We start from the raw sequence: 21,253 nt of genomic DNA, 5'->3' as shown, positions 1-21,253 counted from the left end.
GACCGGGACCCAGAAATCTGAATCTGATCCTCCTGGTGATTCTGATGCAGCCTGAAGTTTGAGAACAACTCTTTCTAGAAACAGGAACCCAACTAACAAACATTTAACTAAGTGCCAGCCCAGAACTGTGGTGACCTGACCATTTCGTTGCTGAGAGAGGAATGAAGACATCAGAAAAGAAAACAATCCATGGATCCACAGTAGAGTGGAGGGTTTGAAATGTCATCACTTGATTTCAAGCTGATGACAGAAGCAGCAGTCTCCTGATGGCATGAAACAGCATGCTGAAAAATTTGATCTCTCTCTCTGATTTGTTGGAAAACTTTTGGGAAAGTCACCACCTCTGTGTGCCATTAGCAAAAGTACAATTTGAAAATCCCTGTATGAATGCTCTACGGCTGTAGAACCAGATGCTACTTACAGTCATGAAATCTTAAAAAAACAAAACAAAACAAAAAAACCCGGGCCATCAAAAATCCTATCTCTCGGGGCAACCTGAGCGGTTCAGCCGGTTGAGCGTCCAACTTCTGCTCAGGTCATATCTCGTGGTTTTTGAGTTCAAACCCCACAGTGTGGAGCCCACTCAGATCCTCTGGGGGGGCGGGGGGGGGGGGGGGGCGCCCCCCCAAATAAATAAAACATTTTAAAAAATCCGCTCGGTTGCCCAGGTGGTACAGTTGGTTAACTGTCTGACTCAATTTTGGCTCAGGTCATATCTCACGGGTTTGTGAGTTCAAGCCCCACATCAGGCTCTGCGATAGAGCATATAGCCTGCTTGGGATTCTCTTCCCCTCTCTCTCTGTCCCTCCCCTGCTTGTTCTCTTTCTCAAAATAAATTTATGAAAAAGGCATTCCAAACCTAATCTCACCAGGATTTCAATTTTTACCCAGCGAACTTCAATTCCATGGGAGAGCTACATGGCAGAAATCTGCATTACAGGATGCAAAGACTGTGAATGATAAAAAAACAAGATTAAATACATCTAGGGATAATAACAATCATCTCCTAACATTTTATAGGTGAAACCACCAGCACAGGTCTTGGCAAATACAGATGATCAGTGAATGTCTAGTTGAATCCGAATTCACTGAACCCAAATTTGTAATCCATATGCAAGGCAAGGGGTACACTAACATTTGGTTCACCAGGGTTACAACAATCCCAGGATTCCAGTCTCCTTGGAGGCAAGACTGTGACTCCTAATCTCAGTTTAGGAAAAAATTGTTTTCCCACTCACATCCTCCAATTGTGAAACAGTTGCTACTCAGTCCCGCTTCACATACCTGCTTCTGACAGGACTCTGAGAGGCAGGCGTGACTACGGTATTGTTCCCATTTTACAAGTAGGGAAGTACTTGTCTCCACAATTCCCCAAGATTCCAAACACCCTGACCCGAGGAGCAGGACTAGCTCTGGAATGTCTCTTCCAGCACCAAACTAGCAAATGCAAGTGGTTTCATCAGATCCAAGATAATCGAGGAGTTGACAAGGTCTAAATCCTCAGAAAATCTCATTAGAGAAATAATATCAGAAACTTGGGAAACAAGAAAACATGGAAGGAAAAAAATACACCAACAGAAAATGGGGCTATTTTTTTAACCCAGAATCCTTTGACATGTGCCCCCTCTTTTTTTTTCAAGTTTATTTATTTATCCTGAGAGAGACAGAGAGAGCATGAGTAGGGGAGGGGCAGAGAGAGAATCTCAAGCAGGCTCCGCACTGTCAGCACAGAGCCCGGTGTGGGGCTCAAGCTCACAAAACCATGAGATCATGACCTGACCTGAAACCAAGAGTTGGATGCTGAACCGACTGAGCCACCCAGATGCCCCTGTGCCCCGCTCTTCCTAATGGGCACAGAGCTGCACAGCAAGCAAGAGACCTCATTGCCCAGTATCCCACGTGACTAAGTCCCAGCCAATGGAAATAATGAACAAATTCTTAAGTCATCTGCTGGAAAGCACATCTGTCCCCCTGGACTTTGACTATCCCCACTCGTGGCTGGAAGTGGTGATGACTGAAGAAGCAGGAGAGCATAGAGTTGTACCGCTGGCCTGGGCCTCTCCGTGAGACACAAGCACCTGTGGTCTCTGAGCCACTGTATTGTTGGGTCTCTGTTCTAGCAACTTGACTTCTCCCCTTCTATTACAGAATATAGGGAAGTAAGGCAGGAAAGGAGAGAGAGAACAGAAAAGATAAATACTACAGTAATAAGTCATCAGCATCTATAATATAGAAACCTACTTCATTAGATAAGGAAAGGATGAGAGAGAAATCAGCTTCAGTAATTAGGGCTTTGCCATTCACTAATTGAGAAGAGAAAATATTTAACAAACTGTGTACAAACAAATATTTTGGTAAAAAGCAAACAAAATACTGTTAAATGTATAAAAACAAGACGGTCTGGGTAACAAACGAAAAATATTAAGACAAACTTCCAACAACTTGCTGGATCATAAGAAAACAAGAACATTAAAAATTCCTTAGGTGCTATTTTTAAACAGCCAGGAAACTTGGTTTAAAAATTTTCACCATTATTTCCTAAAACCTAACAGTAAATAATAGGTATATGAAGAGTGAGACATGGAGCATTTTGGGGAAGAAACATGCATAGTCAACTTATTAAAAGCCTGGGGTTACAGATTTCATCTAATCAAATCAATGAAAGCTTCCTCTTTGTGGAAAGAGGAAGACCACACTAATGAGAGATCGAAATGGCTAGAAGCTTCAGGGAAAGCCTTAAGGAAAAGAACGGGGCTCAGTGCTAGGTGTGGTTGGCTAAGTCATTCCATGTAATAGATCAAATTATAATGAGTATTATAAGGAGTATTAATGAGACAAAATCAGTTGGCATCCCAACCTTTCTTTTACAGGTTAATGAATTCCATAGCTTTGTGAATATCGTCAGTCTTAACACTAAACCCAAGTCACCCACATGTCTTGAGATGTGATGCTTGCCAAGGGAGAAAATAAAAATTTGAAGATGCTGGGCTTTCATTCAGAAGACAATGTTCTGTCTCCCAAGGATTCACCAAGAAAAAGCAGAGCTTTAATCTGTGACCTCCAATCACAAGAGTATCTTAGCAAAAACATGAATCCTGATGAAGTCACTTTAGCTTCCCAGATAAAACTGCCATTAGTAAACCTTCAATTACTGAGGATTCCTAGTCTTGAGTTCCCAGTAACTCAGGCGTGTTGATTAGGTTCTAGTGTGATGCAAGTCGACGTCCAAATATATTTATAAATTAAGAGGTGCATTCATTTTTAAACTTCTGCAAATATGTGAACTTTGCTTATAAAACCCCCATCAATGATCCCAAAGCTTTGATTAAAAATAACAAAGAAGGAAAAGGAAAACCACTTATTGGTACTAAAGCCTTTACTGTAATAAACCAAATATATTTACAATTTATACAAATGTTTAACCTTCAACAAAAATACAAAAAAACATTTCACAAGATGCAAAACCAAGAAACAAGTTCATTGGAGACACCACTGCTCTACCAAGCACAGAACATTGAGGGGAACTGCAAGGAACAGAAAGGTAATCTCGGCAGATCACACAGAAAGAAAAAAAAAACAAAACAGGCTCTGCCTATCCCTTGGCCCCTCTGCCCACTTTGCCTCGGTGCTCCGTTTGGTCTAGGTAGATAGGTGACCTTCAGTTGATGGACTCATCGCCTCCTCTTTATAGACTCAAAGTAGTTTTGTGTCAAGGTTTGGAAATAGGTTTTCACGTTGTTGTTTTTTTCCTTTTAAAATTACAACTTTTCTATTTCTACAAATTCAAAACATTTTGGCCCAATTCAACTATAAATGTGAAACCACATAATGTTTTCAGTAGATGACTTCGTAGACTGTAGCCTTCTTGTCCCCTGAGCCAGTGACTATGTACTTATCATCCACAGAGATGTCACAGCTAAGCACGGACGAGGACTCTTTGGACTGGAAGAGAAAACAACAGGCTCACGTTTAATGTGAATAGAGATACTCAGGGGCCCTGCTCCCCCCCCCCCAGGCTTCCGAAGGCACCTTCGCTCCTGGAGTCACGGCGAATGCCGTGATCAAATTGTCATTCTTGGTAAGGAGCGCTGACTTACCTGGAATATACTAGCTCCGTAGGGGGTCCGCCAAGCATTGAGGAGGTTGTCTTTGCCAGTACTCACAAACCATTTACCTAGAATTAGCAAAGGAACATGTAGTTCAACAATATTAAAATTCCTGCTATACTATTAGCAACCTGGACTTAATTGAACTCCACGCATTTCTAATCATGAACTATCATGTCCAACGGGTTAGGCTAGAACTTGAGTAGAGAGAGCAGGTTTTGAATCTGGGCTCCACTATGAACCATCTGTGGTCTTGGGTTTTGTCAAAGCAGTGGCAGGGACCGTGTCAGCCCCATTAGCCACTAGACGGATACACTTTGGGTAGCATCACACCCAGCACACAGTGGGTCCTCAAATAGTGAATCAGTGAAGCTGCTGTTCTTTCAGTCTCCTCTTGATGAAATGGGACTAGGAAGGAATAAATGATGAACTTAAGTAAAATGCCAGACATGACGCATGGCACATAGAATGGGCTCAGGGACTAATGGCTACACATCTCTCCATCCATCCTGAGAACAAATATTTGACCCTACGTGAACTTCTTCATCTTCACTGCAGAGTATAATGGTCTGAGGGGAGCTAAAAATATTCTCTTCTCTGACCCTACTTCCCTCTCCTCCTCAGTCCATAATGACTTCCAACGTGGCTGCCCCAGGCTTCTATAAATCCTGCCCCCCTTCAGAGTGGTAACTACTTGTCCTCCACCTCTGCCTCAGACTCCCCCGCTAAAAAAAAAAGAAAAAAAAAATCCGTGTCAAAATATCATATTAGGCAACTGCATCACCTGCTGACCTTTCTCCCATTACGAAAACAGGCCGAAACGGACATCACTATGCTCTGAGGGACATATTAAGACAATAGAATGATTGCATCCAGCTGCTCAGAGAACATTTTTTCCAGACATGATCTCTACTGTAATTTTTTTTTTAGAAGTATTTTCCATTGAGGCCATCGGTGTCCTCCCGTTTCCTTTCCGCTAAACTCACCACAATAAGCAAATTTGAGGGACAGCACACAGCTCTCATGGAGATGCAGCTGGTACTTGTCGGGTTTGTTTACGTGAAGAACTTCCACATTGCTACTCTCCATGCCCACGGCCAGCCACTCCCCAGTTGGGCAGTATCCAAGGGAGAATATCTGTAGGAAGCAGAACAGGCTCACTAGTGATTTTGCCCAATGAACTGAGAAGTGATAAACAAGAAATGGGGAAAATAGCAAGAAGAGGGGATGTAATCAGCAAACTCCAGATTGCAGCATAGTCCACAGCACAAGAGACCGAACCCAGACAAGCCAAGTGTGGAAAACCTTTATGAAACAATCGGAAAACTTGGAACACTTATCACATGTGATTAAATTAAGAAATTATTCTTAATAATAATAGCATTTGTGTATATGGCATTTGAAAGTGGTCCTTGTCTTTTGCAGATACTAACTGAAACACTTGCAGATAGTGTCTGAGATTTACTTTAAAATAATCCAGTGCAGGGGTGCCTCAGTGGCTCAGTCAGTTAAGTGTCTGACTCTTGATTTCAGCTCAGATCATGATCTCATGGTTCATGAGTTTGAGCCCCGCATCGGGCTCTGCACTCTCAGTGCGGATTCTGTCTCTCTCCTTCTCTCTCTGCCCCACTTGCACTCTCTCAAAATGAATAATAAAAACAAACTTAAAAAAAAAACCCCAATATTGAAAATAATCCAGTGTTTGGGGGCAGGGATGATACATGAGACCAGACTGGTCATGGGTTAGAAACTATAAAGCTGGGTGATGGGCATTTTAAAAAGCTTTAAAAAAAAAAAAGGCAGACCAAAAACAGTACCCTCCATATATTTGGAAAAAGACTGGAATGAGGAAGACTATAAGAAACTCAACAAAAGATTAACAGGGACATGAAATTTAGTAAAACACATACTTGTAAACAAGTCGTAATCAAAAGAACAATTCTACCAACAGAAGGCACTTAACAAGGCAATGTCTTTCCCAAAGCAGGTCTAGATTCAGACTCAGATACTCCACATCTAGATAGTCTTCACAATCCATAAAGTTGCCATTTTATATCACTTCAAACTTCCATAAATCTAGTCAGCCATTGAGTCCATTTTCTAAGGGTTGAATAATAAAATGGGCCTCCAGTGAGATACTGCTGTCTTTTTTAAGCTCCCTGATGCAAGGGAAATGAATTAACTCCAGAGTGTTGTGATTGTTCTCTATTCCTTATAATAACCCTGCATATTTTTCAAGCTCTATTTATATGTGAATCAAATAATCTTCTCTCACCCCCACATTAGATGGTGGGAACATGTACAACAGGTCCAACCGTCTATTCTTCACTGAACAAATTCCTTCAATGAACTCCTGTAGAAGTAAACAACTAGCAGGTCTTAACCAGTAGGGTTTTAGAAACCACTCTAAGCATTTCAGGGGTTCTGCTTGTCTGTGGGTTGTTGTTGTTTTTAATCAGTATCTCAAATTTAAGCCTGGTCTGTTGGCCCAGTTGTTATTACCATGAGATGTGAAGGGAGGGAGCAGGACGCCCCACACAGAGATTCCTGGTGGGGAAAAGCCCGTCACCTGTGAGGTGAAGTCATGCTGCTGTAGCTGCCGCCCTTCTCGCAGGTCCCAGGACCTGACCGTGTTGTCCAGGCCGCCCGTCCAGAGCTTGGTGCCATCATTAGAAATGTCAATACAGCTGGCCCCGTCTGTGTGGCCCTGGAATTGCCTGATAAAACAAACCAGATTGAATAATGATTTCCTGCCAGAGCTCAAGGTAAACACTGTTGTGTTGTTAGTTTTGGACTCAGTGTGTGTGTGTGTGTGTGTGTGTGTGTGATCTCTCAGTGTCTTCTGATGTGCAAGATCAAACTAACATCCCCCACCCTGAGGAGGAAACAGCACTTGCGGATTTTCTTTTTTCGCAATCCAAGAGTTAAAGAAATGGAATGCCACTTTAGGTCATCATACGGGAGAAGCTAAATACACTCTTACACCTCTTCTTACAAATCCGTCTGGAAGGGAAAATTCCTCCCAGGTCTGGAAAAAGTGTTTGAGTGTTAAAAGAAAAAAAGAAAAGAAAAAGGACAAACACACAAAATCCCACGTGTATTCTCTAAGGAAAGAGGTAGGCCTCCATCACTACATTATAAGCTCAGGGTCCAGAAGCACTCCTTTTCCATGAGTGAATCAACACAGCAATGCCCTTCATGCCAACAAAGCATGAGCTCACGTATTTACTCAACCTTGCTTTCTGTATTAGAAAGAGCCCTGCATTAGGAAATCTGGACTCCCAGAGACAAAGGGTCATGCTGGCCTCCTGACTTCGGGGTGCTGAACAGAGTCAGAGCTAATTGCTGAGGCGGCCCCATGGGCACCTCTGCAGGACCCTGCCTGGAAGCTGAGCACATGCTTGTTCTCTGAAAGGGAAACCTTGTGCTTCAGTCAAAAAACACTACCAAAACCAATCAACTAACAGGGACTCACTGAGCACAGATGCTTTGCCAGGCCAAAGGCAGGGTTTGCTGAGGGGTAGGCAAAAGTGAGCTACCGCAGGGTTGGTGATCTGTGAGTCCCGGACCCGGTTTTGCATGCCAACAGGGAACCGGCAGGGAAGTGACCAGAACACGGCCAACCACTATGGTGAATTAGGCGGGATGCATTCAAGTGGCTTGGGAATTTCAACACTCAGAGGAAGGTTTCTATGTCTGTCCTTCCTCTAGGTGCCCTTCCCCCCCTTATTTTTCCCACAGAGCTCCAAACTTTTAAACTGAACTTGGAATTTAAAGAGCATGGAAGAGGGGTGCCTGGGTGGCGCAGTCGGTTAAGCGTCCGACTTCAGCCAGGTCACGATCTCGCGGTCTGTGAGTTCGAGCCCCGCATCAGGCTCTGGGCTGATGGCTCAGAGCCTGGAGCCTGTTTCTGATTCTGTGTCTCCCTCTCTCTCTGCCCCTCCCCCGTTCATGCTCTGTCTCTCTCTGTCCCAAAAATAAATAAACGTTGAAAAAAAAAAAAATTTAAAGAGCATGGAAGATAAGACAAAAGCACCACTTGCTGTGAATTCTGAGACAAGGTGAGAGCTATCATTTCAAAAATTGTTCCTCCAAAAGCTATTCTGAATGCCCATCTTAGTTCTCTGCCCCCACCCCTGTCCCATGCACACAAACGTTCCCCCCAACCACCCCAGCTTGCCTCCAAGACTCCCCCGTGGGTCACGCCGGTCCCAGATGCAGCTTTTGAAAGCTGATTTGCTCTTCTTTCCATCAAACTGCTCTGGAAACCCAGTGACCTCCCTCTGCATCCTCTAGAGGTCATAAAACACTTTCTCGCCTTGACTACAAATGCTGTTCTCTTCTGACTTCAGGTGCTTGGTGGTGGCTCCTCTACCCCCCTGTCCGCACATCGCAGCACTACCTCAGCCTCCTAGAAGGCAGATACCAGGACTGCCCAGGCTGTGGTGGGTCTCGGTAGATACTGAGATGCTCAGCAGATTCTATGCTACCCTCTCACACAGAGTAGCCACTAGCCGCATGTGGTCAGCCCACACGGAGCAAGACATTTGTAAAGCACTACCCCATTGTATCCAGCAGGTGCTTACTCCCGGGAGCCAGCACAGAGCAGGGGTTCAGGGCACAGACAGGACAGCAGCATGCCTGCACCCCATCACGTCTCCCCCACGCCCGAATGTGTGAGCAGACAAGCTGACTTTTACCTTCTCTGTACCTCGGGTTCCTCATCTATGAAATTAGGATAATTACAATGCAGACATTATGAGGATTAAAAGGATTAGTGTTTGAAAAGCACTTAGAATTAAAATTTTGAAAGTGCTATTTATTAAGATTTTTTTCAAAAAAAGAAGAGGAAGAGGGGCACCTAGGTGGCTCAGTCATTCAGCATCTGGCTCTTGGATTTGGCTCAGGTCATGATCTCATGGTTCCTGGGTTTCAGCCCTGCATCAGGCTCTGTGCTGGCAGTGTGGAGCCTGTTTGGGATTCTCTCTCTCCATCTCTCTCTGCCCCTCCCCTGCGCGCGCGCTCTCTCTCTCTCTCTCTCTCAAACTAAATAAACTTTAAAAAAAAGAAGAAGAGAAGAAAAACAACAAACACTTGCTAGGCTAAAAAAGTCTGAAGTGGCTGTCAGCTCCAGCTACGTTTGTCAGTTTTGCTCATTCTGAGTTGCCCAGTGCCCTACAAGGGAAAAATTACTACCAGAGTGTCACCCGTACGCAGGGACAGAGCCTGGTTTGGTGACACTGGATTTCTACAGAAGAGGTCTGAAGGGAGACGAAGCTGCTATAATGACTCCTAAAGTCTGTCCCCTTCACTGTGGCACTTGGGCCCAAAGCATGAGAAGAGCCCTGCTAAATAATCTACACGCCTAAAACCACACTATCAACAAAGACCATTTCCGAGCGAAGATGAAATAGAAAACAAAAAAGCAAAAGATGACAGGTTTTCCCTGGGATGTTTAGCTAGTGCTTCCCTTTACAAAGACTTTGCTGTTAAGTGTGGACTTCGACTTCGGCAGAGGGAATGAGGTGGCCAGAGCCGAGGAGAGACACAGAGATGGCAGGACTGCAGCTGTCACAGTTCAGAGGAATGATTCCAGGAAGCTGGGCCCATTCCTGGCTGGAGTAACCCCTGGAAAGGGCTGATTTAGTTACTGAGAAACATGTATACTTTAATATAATTTTTGTGGGAGCACCTGGGTGGCTCAGTCAGTTAAACGTCCGACTTTGGCTCAGGTCATGATCTCACGGTTCGTGGCTTTGAGCCCCACATTGAGCTGTCTGCTGTCAGGCAGAGCCAGCTTCTCTGTCTCCCTCTCTCTCTGCCTCTCCCCTGCTCACGCTCTCTCTCTCAAAACTGAATAAACATTTAGAAAAAAATAAATAAAATCATTTTGCGAGTAAAATTCATGGAATCTCCTCTTCTCATGTCCTTTTGTTGGTTTTCTGTTCTCCTTTATCACTCGGCTCCTATTTGCACAAAGTTCTAGCCAAAGCCAAAAACATCGAGCATTAAGGACCCTTGATACTGCCAGGTAATCCATGGTGCACGTGCTGCCCCTTGGCAAAAATCAGGAATACTTTTTGGACAGGTCTGGCAACTGCAAGTGGCTGAAGAATGGGGACATCAGGGAGGTAAATATAAATTGTGGGGGACACTGAGCATAGCAGCCAGACTGTAAGCCCCCCAGAGGGCAACTGCCACAGTTTTGTCTTCATACTCCCAATACCTGGAACTCCCAGCCTGGCACAAAAGAGGCTCTGAACATGGGCCGAGAGCCTGGGTGCAGCCAGAGAAACAGAGGGGACAGGAGGCCTTCAAGCCCAGGTACCTAAGGAGGGAACACCCACCATAGACAACCATGTCTGCTCACCTCACCAGCGTCTGGTTGTGCAGGTCCCAGACCGCGATGTTGCCGTCACTGCAGCACGAGAAGCAGACCTTGGAGTCGGGGCTGATGGCCAGGGCGTAGCACGCAGGGGCCGAGGACGTCAGCTCCGCCTTGATGCGCGGGGTCGGAGCCGCCAGGTCCCAGATGGACAGAGTGCTGGCTTCCCCTCCCACGATGAGGGTGCAACCATCAGGGAGCAATTTGCAGGAACGGATGTAGTTATCTCTGTTCTGTGAAATAAATGTAATTCAATTGCTATGATGCATTAGCCAGCACTAACAATCCCATGTTCTCTAACTGCTATCTTGGTTTTCGACTTGAAAAATAGTATTTCATGGACGCTATTTAATAAAGCAAGAGTTCTGTTGTAAAAATTGGGATCGAGTTGTAACTGTCCCCTTTGAAACGGTAAATAAAACAAACTCCTGGGCTTGCTTGGGCACGTGCAAACATTTGGATAGAACTGTTCCCGACGTTCAGTTTCCTGATGAGTAGAAAGAACTGAAATGATCAGTGGATGCAAGATAGGTGTACATGTACCTCTCTATGAAGAAACCACTTTTCAAAGCTAGCTTATAAATGTCCGACCTTACCACCCTCCATTATTTACTATTTGGAAACTGCAGACCTACTGCCTAGGTTTTGATTTTCGTTACTCTTAAATCTCTACCTAAGGCTTGCACTAGTCATGTGGATCCTTACTAAGAATTTAACAGAGCTGCTTTCTCAGGCGATAACATGGCTGCTACCATATTCAAGCCTCTCAGTCCAAAGAAATCGATAAAAGATGGCATCTTCCTATCGAAAGCAACACACATTAAAAAAGTAAGGTGAGACCTAAAATAACCCTCCCCTCCCTGAAAGAAGTAATTGCTATTCTTCAACCCAAATAGACCGAGCTAAAGTTTTCATTATGCTTTGACCTATTACTCATAAATTTCAAAAGAGGCGATGAACGTTACAAAATACTCCTACTATTTTAGAATGTCCGGCTATGTTTCAGCGTGTTTCAATTTCATTAATGGAGATTTTTTAAAGTTATTTGATTTGGGCGCCTGGGTGGTTTAGTCAGTTGAGCATCGGACTTCGGCTCAGGTCATGATCTCATAGTTTGTGAGTTCTAGCCTCACATCCAATTCACAGAGCCTGCTTCAGACCCTGTGTCTCCCTCTCTCTGCCCCTCCCCCGCTTGCGCTCGCTCTCTCATGAATAAACATTAAAATAAAAATAAAGTTATCTGATTAAAAAATAAATCAATGGGGCGCCTGGGTGGCTCAGTTGGTTAAGTGTCTGACTTTAGCTCAGGCCACGATCTCTCGGTTCATGGGTTCAAGTCCCATGTCAAGCTCTGCTGACAGCTCGGAGCCTGGAGCCTGCTTCAGATTCTGTCTCCCTCTCTCTCTGTCTCTCCCCCACTTGCACTCTGTCTCTCTCTCTCTCAAAAATATAAACATTAAAAAATAAAATTGAAAATAAAATAAATCAATAACTACTCCAAAAAAGGCTTTTGTATCTCAAAAACACCATTCTTCTTTCTGAACACTCTGTCTCTGGAATCCTCACCAGTCGCTAGGCACGCAGCGGGTGAACTGTTCCACCCATCACGGCGAAGTGCAAGCAGACACCACATCAGGGGCAAGGTGGCCTTTAGTCTGCTTAGGGCCAATGGTACGTGGTCTGTAAATTCTGGGGTTACAGTTCAGAGAAGGGAACATGTCCCAACATGGAGTATGGATCCTGAAAAATGCAAAATGGCATCCTCATACTCTGGGAGGAGGTGGCTTCGGGTGCCTTGGGAAAGCGTTCTCACCGTTCCAGTTTTGCGGATGGCCGCCCGGTTTCCTTGCAGTGTGATCTATTAACCTTTCTCGAAGTTAAGGTAATAAAACCCAGCCAGCCCTCCCAGGTCTCCCTGAAAACACAGGCCCTGTTCAGAACGGTTTTTATGCCACATTATGAAATGTTTACTATTCAATATTTATGCAAAGGCTGTAGGGAAATCACAAGTTAAGTGGACCGCAGGACTCAGAGTCCAGGCCTAGTTCAATGGGAAACCCCCTTCTGAGTACACGTTCAAACAAGGACAGCTTCTGTAAACCACTGTAAAATATTTTGTGAAAGAAATCCATCAACTCTGGGATTTAACCACTGAAACAGCAACAAATGAAACCTTCACATTTCGGGCGGGGTGGTGGTGGTGCGGGGGCTAAATAGCTAACGCAGGAAACAGAAAGGGCTTCCATTTCCTCATAATGGGAATAAAACCCAGGCCCAAACAGCTATTTCCTTATTGAGTCTCCAGGGAGACATTACCCTTGTGCACCAGTTCCTGTTCGCTCACCAGACAGTCGAGCTGAGACACGGGGCTCTTGTTGCCGGGGTGGCTGATGTCCCAGACCTTGACGCAGCCCTTCCCGCCCGTGTACACGTGTCTCGTGGGGTTGCTGATGGTCACCGCGCACACCACCTCCCCGTGGTTCAGGGTGTTGATCTGGCGCGCGTGGCGGGGGATGCCGGGTCCGATGAGGGCGTCGGGGGGGAAAGGGACTGGCTGCATCTGACCGTCCGCGGTGACGTGGAAGGAGTATGCACTTTTGGGGAAGGGGACAGTTAGAGAGAGAGAGACAGGAGAGGAGACAGAGAAAACACGGATCATAAAGCAGTTAGTCATCACCTCAGCAGCTTCTGTGAGGAAGAAGAGGAAAGAACGATTCTCCTCATGATTCTCTTCTGAAATCAACAGAAGCTGAAGTATTTACCGAAGGAACAAATTTAAAATACATAATAGCAGAAGTCTAGGGTGTACATATATTAAACTGTATTTTTTAAATATTTAGAAATTTCTCAATTGTGCCTAACCATTCCAGAAAGCATCCCTTCAAATCCCATCTACGACGCTAACCACGCTTCCTAATTAACATAAAATACCTCCTTCCCAACACACCCTGTATAATTGTATGATTTCTTACCATAATTTTAAATGATTATTTTTTATGCTTCAGATGAAGCCCTCAAGAACTCATAATAATTTCACACAGTAAACACTATATTCCAACACTAACATATGAAAACACTTCTAAACGTACCAGTTTCAGGCTTGAAGTTACTCTTTTGCATAATCAAGAAAAAATAATAAAAGATTCTCTCTTTTTTTAAATGTTTATCTATTTTTGAGACAGAGCGTGAGCAGAGGAGGGGCAGAGAGACAGGGGGACAGAGGATCTAAAGCAGCCTCTGTGCTGACAGCAGGGAGCCCGGCGCAGGGCTCAAACCCACAAACCACAAGGTCATGACCTGAGCCGAAGTCAGATGCTCAATTGACTGAGCCACCTAGGTGCCCCAATAAACGATTGGCTTTATGACAGATTTTTTTTTGATGTATATTTTTATTTTGGGGGAGGCTGGGGCAGAGAGAGAGAGAGAGAGAGAGAGAGAGAGAGAGAGACAGAGAATCTGAAGTAGGCTCCAGGCTCTGAGCTGTCAGCACAGAGCTCGACACGGGGCTAGAACCCACGAACCGTGAGATCATGACCTGAGCCGAAGTCAGTGGCCTAACCAACTGAGCCACCCAGGCACTCCAACTTTATGACAGATTTCAAGTTTTCTCCTCAACAATCTCCCTACCTTGGCCACGAACCCCAGTTTTATCTAAGGCAGCAAAGTACTCTTTGGTACCCTCCCCAGCTTCCCTTTGGCTAGGTATGCCACGTTTTCAGCAGTAAGAGGTACATGCTCAACATACATGCGCTGCTGGGGGCATGTGGTTCATAACTTCAAAGAGAGGGACGCCAGGGGATCCAGAAGCTCTCTGTACTTTTGGCTCAATTTTGCTATGAACCTAAAACTGCTCTAAAAAACAAAGGCGATTAATTAAAAGAAAAAAAAAATTTTAAGTGAGGAAGATCAGGATTCCCATCCTCTTTTCTTCTTCCTTCCACTGCCTCAACTATGAGCAAGGTGCCTTGCTCAGCCAGCCCTTTTGGGGTCACCTTCAAGGTGACTCTGAAGATGGAATCAATTGCTGAAGGAAGTAGAACACAAAGATAGGTGGGGCACCTGGGTGGCGCAGTCGGTTAAGCGTCCGACTTCAGCCAGGTCACGATCTCGCGGTCCGTGAGTTCGAGCCCCGCGTCGGGCTCTGGGCTGATGGCTTGGAGCCTGGAGCCTGTTTCCGATTCTGTGTCTCCCTCTCTCTCTGCCCCTCCCCCGTTCATGCTCTGTCTCTCTCTGTCCCAAAAATAAATAAACGTTGAAAAAAAAAAAAAGAACACAAAGATAGGATGCAGAGGCCCTGTGACACTGTGGGGCTGTGAGACCTGCCCTGGGCTACTGACAGCCAGGATCTTTTATGGGAGAGAGAAATAAACCTTCATGTTGCTTAAGCTATTGTTTTCCTCTCCTGTTAAATACAAACCTAATCCCAGTACATATTTGTTTCCACCTCAAAATCTTAAGGCATATTTTATGTTTTGTGATCTAATGATTTAAACTCCAAGCAATAATATATTACAGATATAAAACATGCACAAAGAAAAGACACTTTAGAAGGTGGAAAATGCAGGGGCACCTGGGTGGCTCAGTTAAGCATCCGACTTGGGCTCAGGTCATGACCTCATGGTTCGTGGGTTCGAGCCCCGCATCGGGCTCTGTACTGACAAGCTCAGACCCTGGAGCCTGCTTCGAATTCTGTATCTCCCTCTCTCTGCCCCTACCCCTCTCGTGCTCTGTCTCTCTCTCTCTCTCAAAAAAAGAAATAAACATTAAAAAAAAAAAAGAAGGTGGAAGGTACAGAAGTGCTAATACCAGCCCCCAGCATCCAAGCAGATGGAATTATGCACATGACACTTTTGAAGAGACCACTATGTTCACTTTCTTCTTATCTGAAACATCACTAGGCAGTCTAGAAGTTCAACATTAAGCCTTTTCTATAGGTCTGCATATATAATAAATGAAGGATGTAGAGTTTCCATAACCCTCTGGGATAAGTCTGGGGCACTTTCTGGAACTTGTCATTGGCACCTTACATTCCCTTTACAGATCTAAAGACCATGGGTATTACCACAGAACTCAAATTTTCATTTAAACGTTCACTCAAATTTTGTAAAATAACTTAGCACGCACAAAATTGAAAACTGATACAAGGTTATTAGGTTTCCAACATGCCTGCACATAAAACCCACATAATTCCCTAAGCTTGAGAAGAAAATTAGGCTATTATTTTCTCTTTATGAACGCAAAATATCATATACGTGGAAGGCTTGAAAAAGAACTGCCTTGACCCCAAACCAAACAACACAATCTTAGATATATGTTATTTCCTGACAGACTGGTTCCAGTAACTAATCTTAAATGGCTAGCTGAACCAAATCCTTAACATTACTCTTAATTTGAATAATTGAGCACACATAATGGGAACCCTACAGAATGCCCTAGAAAATAAATATGCATACAAAACAACTACAGCTGCAAGCCCTTACAACACCACACCACTAAATTCCCTGTTTTTTACCCAACGGTATCCTTTGGTGTCCTTAGTAACACATCAAGCCCACATGATATTCTAATTCTAATATAAGCACACTGTAGTTAATTGAACCTATGCTATTTATTACAAGATATTTGGGGTTGGAATCAAATAACATTCACTGTATTGCCCTGAAGATAGGACCACAAGAACTGGAGATTAACTCTATTCATGTTCTGGAAGAATTCTTCAAGGTCCAGTAGTAAGTTATGTGACCCAGACATCAGGTACCATGAGTTGACTGAAAATAACAAACCGCCAGGTGAAGCTTAGAGAAATGACCAGAGCGTTTTCATAAAACAATTGAACTGAACGTATTTGGTTAGAACAATGGCTGACGTGGGGAGAGAACTTGCCTCTTAAAGCTTTCTATGCTGTGAAAATAATGGCGCTGTGTGAAGGTTAGTTTCTTGGTCTGCCATAAATCAAGGTGGGTGCCCCCAGGTGGGCAAACTTTCCATCAGGCACCCTTATAGCAATTCTAGATTTTTAGGGGAAGGCAATTTTACCTTGTTTCAACTGGAAGCCCACTTATTATAGAGTTAAATGATCCAGATTAAAATCGATGCACAAAGTGTAGACAGAGAGCTGTACACTCATTTTTGGAAGATACCCGCCTCTCTCCCAGGTGTCCCCTTCTTTAAACCACACAGGTGGGCTGTGATATCATACTGAGGCAATTTAAAATGGATTCACAGAGTAGTGAACTGCAGCCAGAAGCTGTAAACACTGCTTGGTCCCAGGAGAAACCCATATGGATGTCAATACATCAGTCACAGGGGGCCTTGCAGGAAGCTGGTGCTGCCCGCTGTGCTGGAAAGCCTAATCAAATGAACAAACCAGACCGATGCAAAGGGCTGATAGGTCTCAAAGAGGGATCAACTGGGAGGAAAAATGAGGGGAGCAAATGAGAGCCTGGAATTAGTTATTCACCTACAGGAAGAACAAGAATCTTGTTGAGAAAAGGCCACATTGATGGCATATCATGGCAACGTTAAAGACTTCCCAGAAGGAAACTTAGATTTCCTACTTATTGAAGAACAAGGAAAAGTAAAATCAACCAGGAAGGGGAATTTATAAATTGAGAGTGAGGATTTAATAAATACCTCACAAGCCTGAATTCAGAAAGAGGCCAGCCACCAAAGAATGTACATGGAATGACTGGATTTATAGAATTTCAAATACGGGCAGAATTCATCTGTAATATTAATCCAGAGTGGTGATTCCCCACAGCTACTGCAAGGAACGTGAGAGGGGCTTTGTCAGTGTCCCTGGTGAAAAGTCACTGAGCTATACACATATGATTCATGCACTCTTCTATAGGTATATCTCAATTTTAATATTTTTTAGTGTTTTTTTAAGTTTATGTATTTATTTTGAGAGAGAGCACGAGCGGGGGAAGGGATGAGAGAGAGGGAGACAGAGAGAATCCCAAGCAGGCTCCACGCTGTCAGCATGGAGCCCAACTCAGGGCTCAAACCCATGAACCATGAGATTATGACCTGAGTTTGGAGGCTTAACCAACTAAGCCACCCAGGCACCCTTATGTATATATCTCAATTTTAAGATAAAGGTGAGATTTATTTGTTTATTCAAGAAAAAGTCAAGAGGGCTCCTGACCCATGATCAAGTAGACTGAGTCCACAGCCAAGTCGAGAGCCCTGACTCTACTGTTAAATATACAGGAAATGCCTGGCTCGCTGACCTCACTAACTGTGGTCGTCCTTACCAGCCTATCTGCAGCCTATAATGTGTCCATTCCTGATCCACAAGATAGAAATAATTAACAAAACAGAAGGGTTGCAAGGATTGCTGTGAGGATGAAAGCAGCTACAAAACCATAAAACATCGAACGCCACACTCCACACCTGCAGGGGCCTTCAGAAAATGGGAGCATTGGTATTAAAAAGAGGAAAGTGAGGGTATGCTCCATCAAGGGCTCTTTTATCAGTGGACAAGGGTAAGGGCAAGGAATGCACAACGGGAGGAAGGTGTGGGTGGGAGTCGGGAAAGCATACAGCAGTGACTAGGCAAAGAAAACCAGGAAATCCATAAATCCCTAAGGACAAGAATGGGGAGATAGTATTTGGCAAAGAGGAGAGGAAAATGTTTAGCTAGGACTGGGGCAAACTGTGAAGTGGAAAGAATAAGTCCCTGGCACTCTTGTTAGAGGCCACACTGCTGGGGCCACCCACCTGCACAGAACTGAGCACCCCCCTCAACCCAGCTTTCTGAACAAACACCTGTTGATGAGGGCCTAATCCTGTGATCTAGTCGGGAGAACTGAAAAAAATAAAGCCCCCTGGACAGCACAAATGTAAAAACGGAATAAAATCAAACTCTTCCAGAGCCGATGACTCTTCCTTTATTGGACACACAGAAGAGGTGCGGGAACTCAAACTCAAAGAGTCCCCATTGGGAATCCTCACAGGGAGTGGCAGGCTGGAAAACAAGACTGTGTTTTGGAGAAGCAGGTTTTTTCCTAGCAGACAGACTCCTGCTAATAAAACTATGCTGTGTTCTGAGACCAAAGGAAAACAGGTGTTTACAGAGTTGCTGGTTTGCTGGAAATAGGAACAGCAGCAGGATCCGGTCAACAGTGATGGAGAACCATGGACCCCGGAGGTAATGGCTGTGGCCGAGACCTTGCTGCCTGTGGACTTGGCGCTCTCAGCAGGGACTCTCTTGCTGTATTACCAGGTTTAGTGTCACTGGGCCTCAGTTCACATGACCGTCCTGTATCCTAAATTCCCTGCCATGTGGAATGATGGGCCAGTCCCCTAAAATATCATATGCCGTCACATCTCTGAGTTGTGCACAAACTGTTCCCTCCTGCTTAGAATAGCACCGCCTCCCTCCGACGTGCTCAGGCACTTGTTCTCTCTCCCCCTCGGTGGGCCACAACTTCTGCAGGCAGGAGGGTTATTTTCCAGGGTCCTAGCTCTTCCTGTAAATCTCAACTATGGCACGTATCAGAACTGTGGACCACTGCACGTGTTGACACTTCTCATTCACCGTTTTTCTCAGTGGACTTTGCCAGCTCGCATACAGCTGGCACTCAGTACATGAATCTCAATTCCCCAGGTCATTTATTGCTACCCTAATCACTTATTAAACTGAGGCACGAGAGGTCGCCCTGGCAAGGAGAGAAAGCTACAAGAAAGTGGAGGAGGGTCTTCTAGCCACTTGGGTTATGCCAACCAACCTTCCCCAAGAATTTTCCAGTAGTCGTACCAAATGTCGCTGGGAAATGCTATCAACATTCCTGGGGAGGGGAAAAGTGGTCCCTAGAGAGGTATTCTGAACCAAAACAAAGAACAATGAAAGCAACTATAGTAATGGAGTAAAATCCATGGCCCTTCCCTAAGTCAGCAGAGCCCAGTGGATGCAGGACCCTTCCTTCCAAAGCAAGACACGGCAGAAGCTGCCATAGGTCGCATGCAAAAAAGCATGATCCTGTGTCTGGCCACTGAAAAGCATAGCTTTAAGTAGGGGCACCTGGGTGGCTCAGTTGGTTGAGTGTCCAATGCTTGGTTTCAGCTCAGGTCATGATCGCATAGTTCGTGGGTTTGAACCGCGAGTCAGGCTCTCTGCTGACAGAGTGGGGCCTGCTTGGGATTCTCTCTCCTTCCCTCTCTGCCCTCCCCCACTTGTGCACACAAGCACGTGTGCGCTCTCTCACTCTCTCTCTCAAAATAAATAAATAAACTTAAAAAGTAAATGGAAAAGCCAAGATCCAAGTCCAGGGCACCCAGGGCAGGCCTGCCACAAACGTAGAACTTTTAATCTTTGACCTAGCTTCACATTGGCACTACGTTGGACACCATCCCCTGAAGAGGGAGAACACATGCCCATCATGATAGAAACACGTAACTTACACAAAAGAGACCTTCATGTCAATGTCATCAGTGCAATTTCATTATACAGTCCTGGCACTGGAGGCTTTGATTGAGGGCTGGAGCATGTGGGTCATTCTAAGGTAGATGAGAATAATGTAATTTATGATGGTGGAGGATACTCTTAGCCTCAAGAATGAGTACAATGAAGGTGGTGACTGGGGGGATTGTAATGTGAGGTCATAAGGAAATCAGAGCCATATTATTCTAAGATTTCAGGGGAAAAAAAACAGGTCCTTGGGAATATAATTCATCTATTTATGTTAAAATCTCCTTCACCGCCAATATAACAAGGTTGATCTTTAACTCTTCTTAGGGTCTGCATCTCTCACCCATAACATCTATAAAATGCAGAATTTTTCCAGCTTGGCCTCCTGGCCTCCTCCCAAACAGCAAATATGCAGATCAGGGTACAATTCGTACCCTATTTGGAAGACAGCATTTCTACATGAATGGAGGGCTTTGCTAACAATTCGATTACACGGTGTGAACTTAAAGCATTAAGATGAGAGCCTTTTTTTGTCTGTTTCCTTATTTACTTTAACACATGGCCATTCTCGTTTCTTGAAAAGGCAAATGCAGAACTTCTTAGAATGGACATGATAAGGAAAATCACTAGACAGAGAAAACAGGAGACTGGCTACTTGATAAACTAGGAGATTCTCTAGCAAAGTTAGCATTCATGATTCTGAATTCTAGGCCCTACTTCTTCCACCAACTAAATGTTTCAAAACGTGTAAATGTGTTAGGGGAGCAACGAGGCTTCCATGCAGGGCAAAGATTCAAACCGAGAGATTCCTGGATGAAAAATAAGACAAAGAAAAGTTTAAAATACAGTCATTTCTAAGCTGAATTTGAAAAGTCTAGCAAAGGAACCAACTACTATGGGCAAAGAAGCATTATCTGAGCAAGAAATAAACTACATTTCTATCTGATAAACTGAAAGGCATTTCTGAGGAGGTGAGGAGGGAGAAGGGAGATATGTGCAGGGAGGACAACTGTCTAGTAACTAAACATAACACATCAAAATAAAGGGCCTCACATTTCAACAGATTCTCAAGAAATTAACTCTGCAATGCCAGAAGATCAAAGAGTATAAAAATAGAAATTAAACCAAAACCCAAATGTGGCATTCGGGTGGCTCTGTTGGTTAAGCGTCCAACTCTTGATTTCGGCTAAGGTCATGATCTGGGAGTTCATGAGATGGAGCCCCATGAAGGGCTCCTCGCTGACAGTGCAGAGGCTGCTTGGAATTCTCTCTCTCTCTATGTCCCTCCCCCCTGCTTACACATGCTTACGTGCTCTCTCTCTCCAAATAAATAAATAAACTTTAAAAATA

At 44.5% G+C, this 21,253-nt stretch overlaps 1 protein-coding gene across 6 annotated transcripts in view; it reads right to left on the bottom strand.

Moving 5' to 3' along the window:
• Positions 1-3,358: 3,358 nt before the first annotated feature.
• The window catches only part of TLE1 (TLE family member 1, transcriptional corepressor), a 91,159-nt gene continuing 73,264 nt past the window's right edge, over positions 3,359-21,253 (bottom strand). For all 6 annotated transcript variants that reach the window (XM_040449276.1, XM_040449275.1, XM_040449278.1 and 3 more), the window contains 6 exons: positions 12,836-13,085; positions 10,477-10,724; positions 6,676-6,823; positions 5,093-5,243; positions 4,098-4,174; positions 3,359-3,942 (listed from right to left, as the gene is read on the bottom strand). In XM_040449276.1, coding sequence (XP_040305210.1) covers positions 3,835-3,942; positions 4,098-4,174; positions 5,093-5,243; positions 6,676-6,823; positions 10,477-10,724; positions 12,836-13,085 — 982 coding nt within the window. In that variant the 3' untranslated portion in view covers positions 3,359-3,834. The remainder of the gene's footprint in view (positions 3,943-4,097; positions 4,175-5,092; positions 5,244-6,675; positions 6,824-10,476; positions 10,725-12,835; positions 13,086-21,253) is intronic.

This window comes from Herpailurus yagouaroundi, unplaced genomic scaffold (assembly GCF_014898765.1).
Source record: "Herpailurus yagouaroundi ecotype Mexico unplaced genomic scaffold, PumYag 199, whole genome shotgun sequence".
NCBI classification, from domain to species: domain Eukaryota; kingdom Metazoa; phylum Chordata; class Mammalia; order Carnivora; family Felidae; genus Herpailurus; species Herpailurus yagouaroundi.
The sequence above is the reverse complement of the archived record's forward strand: the minus strand, read 5'-3'. Positions and strand labels throughout refer to the sequence as shown.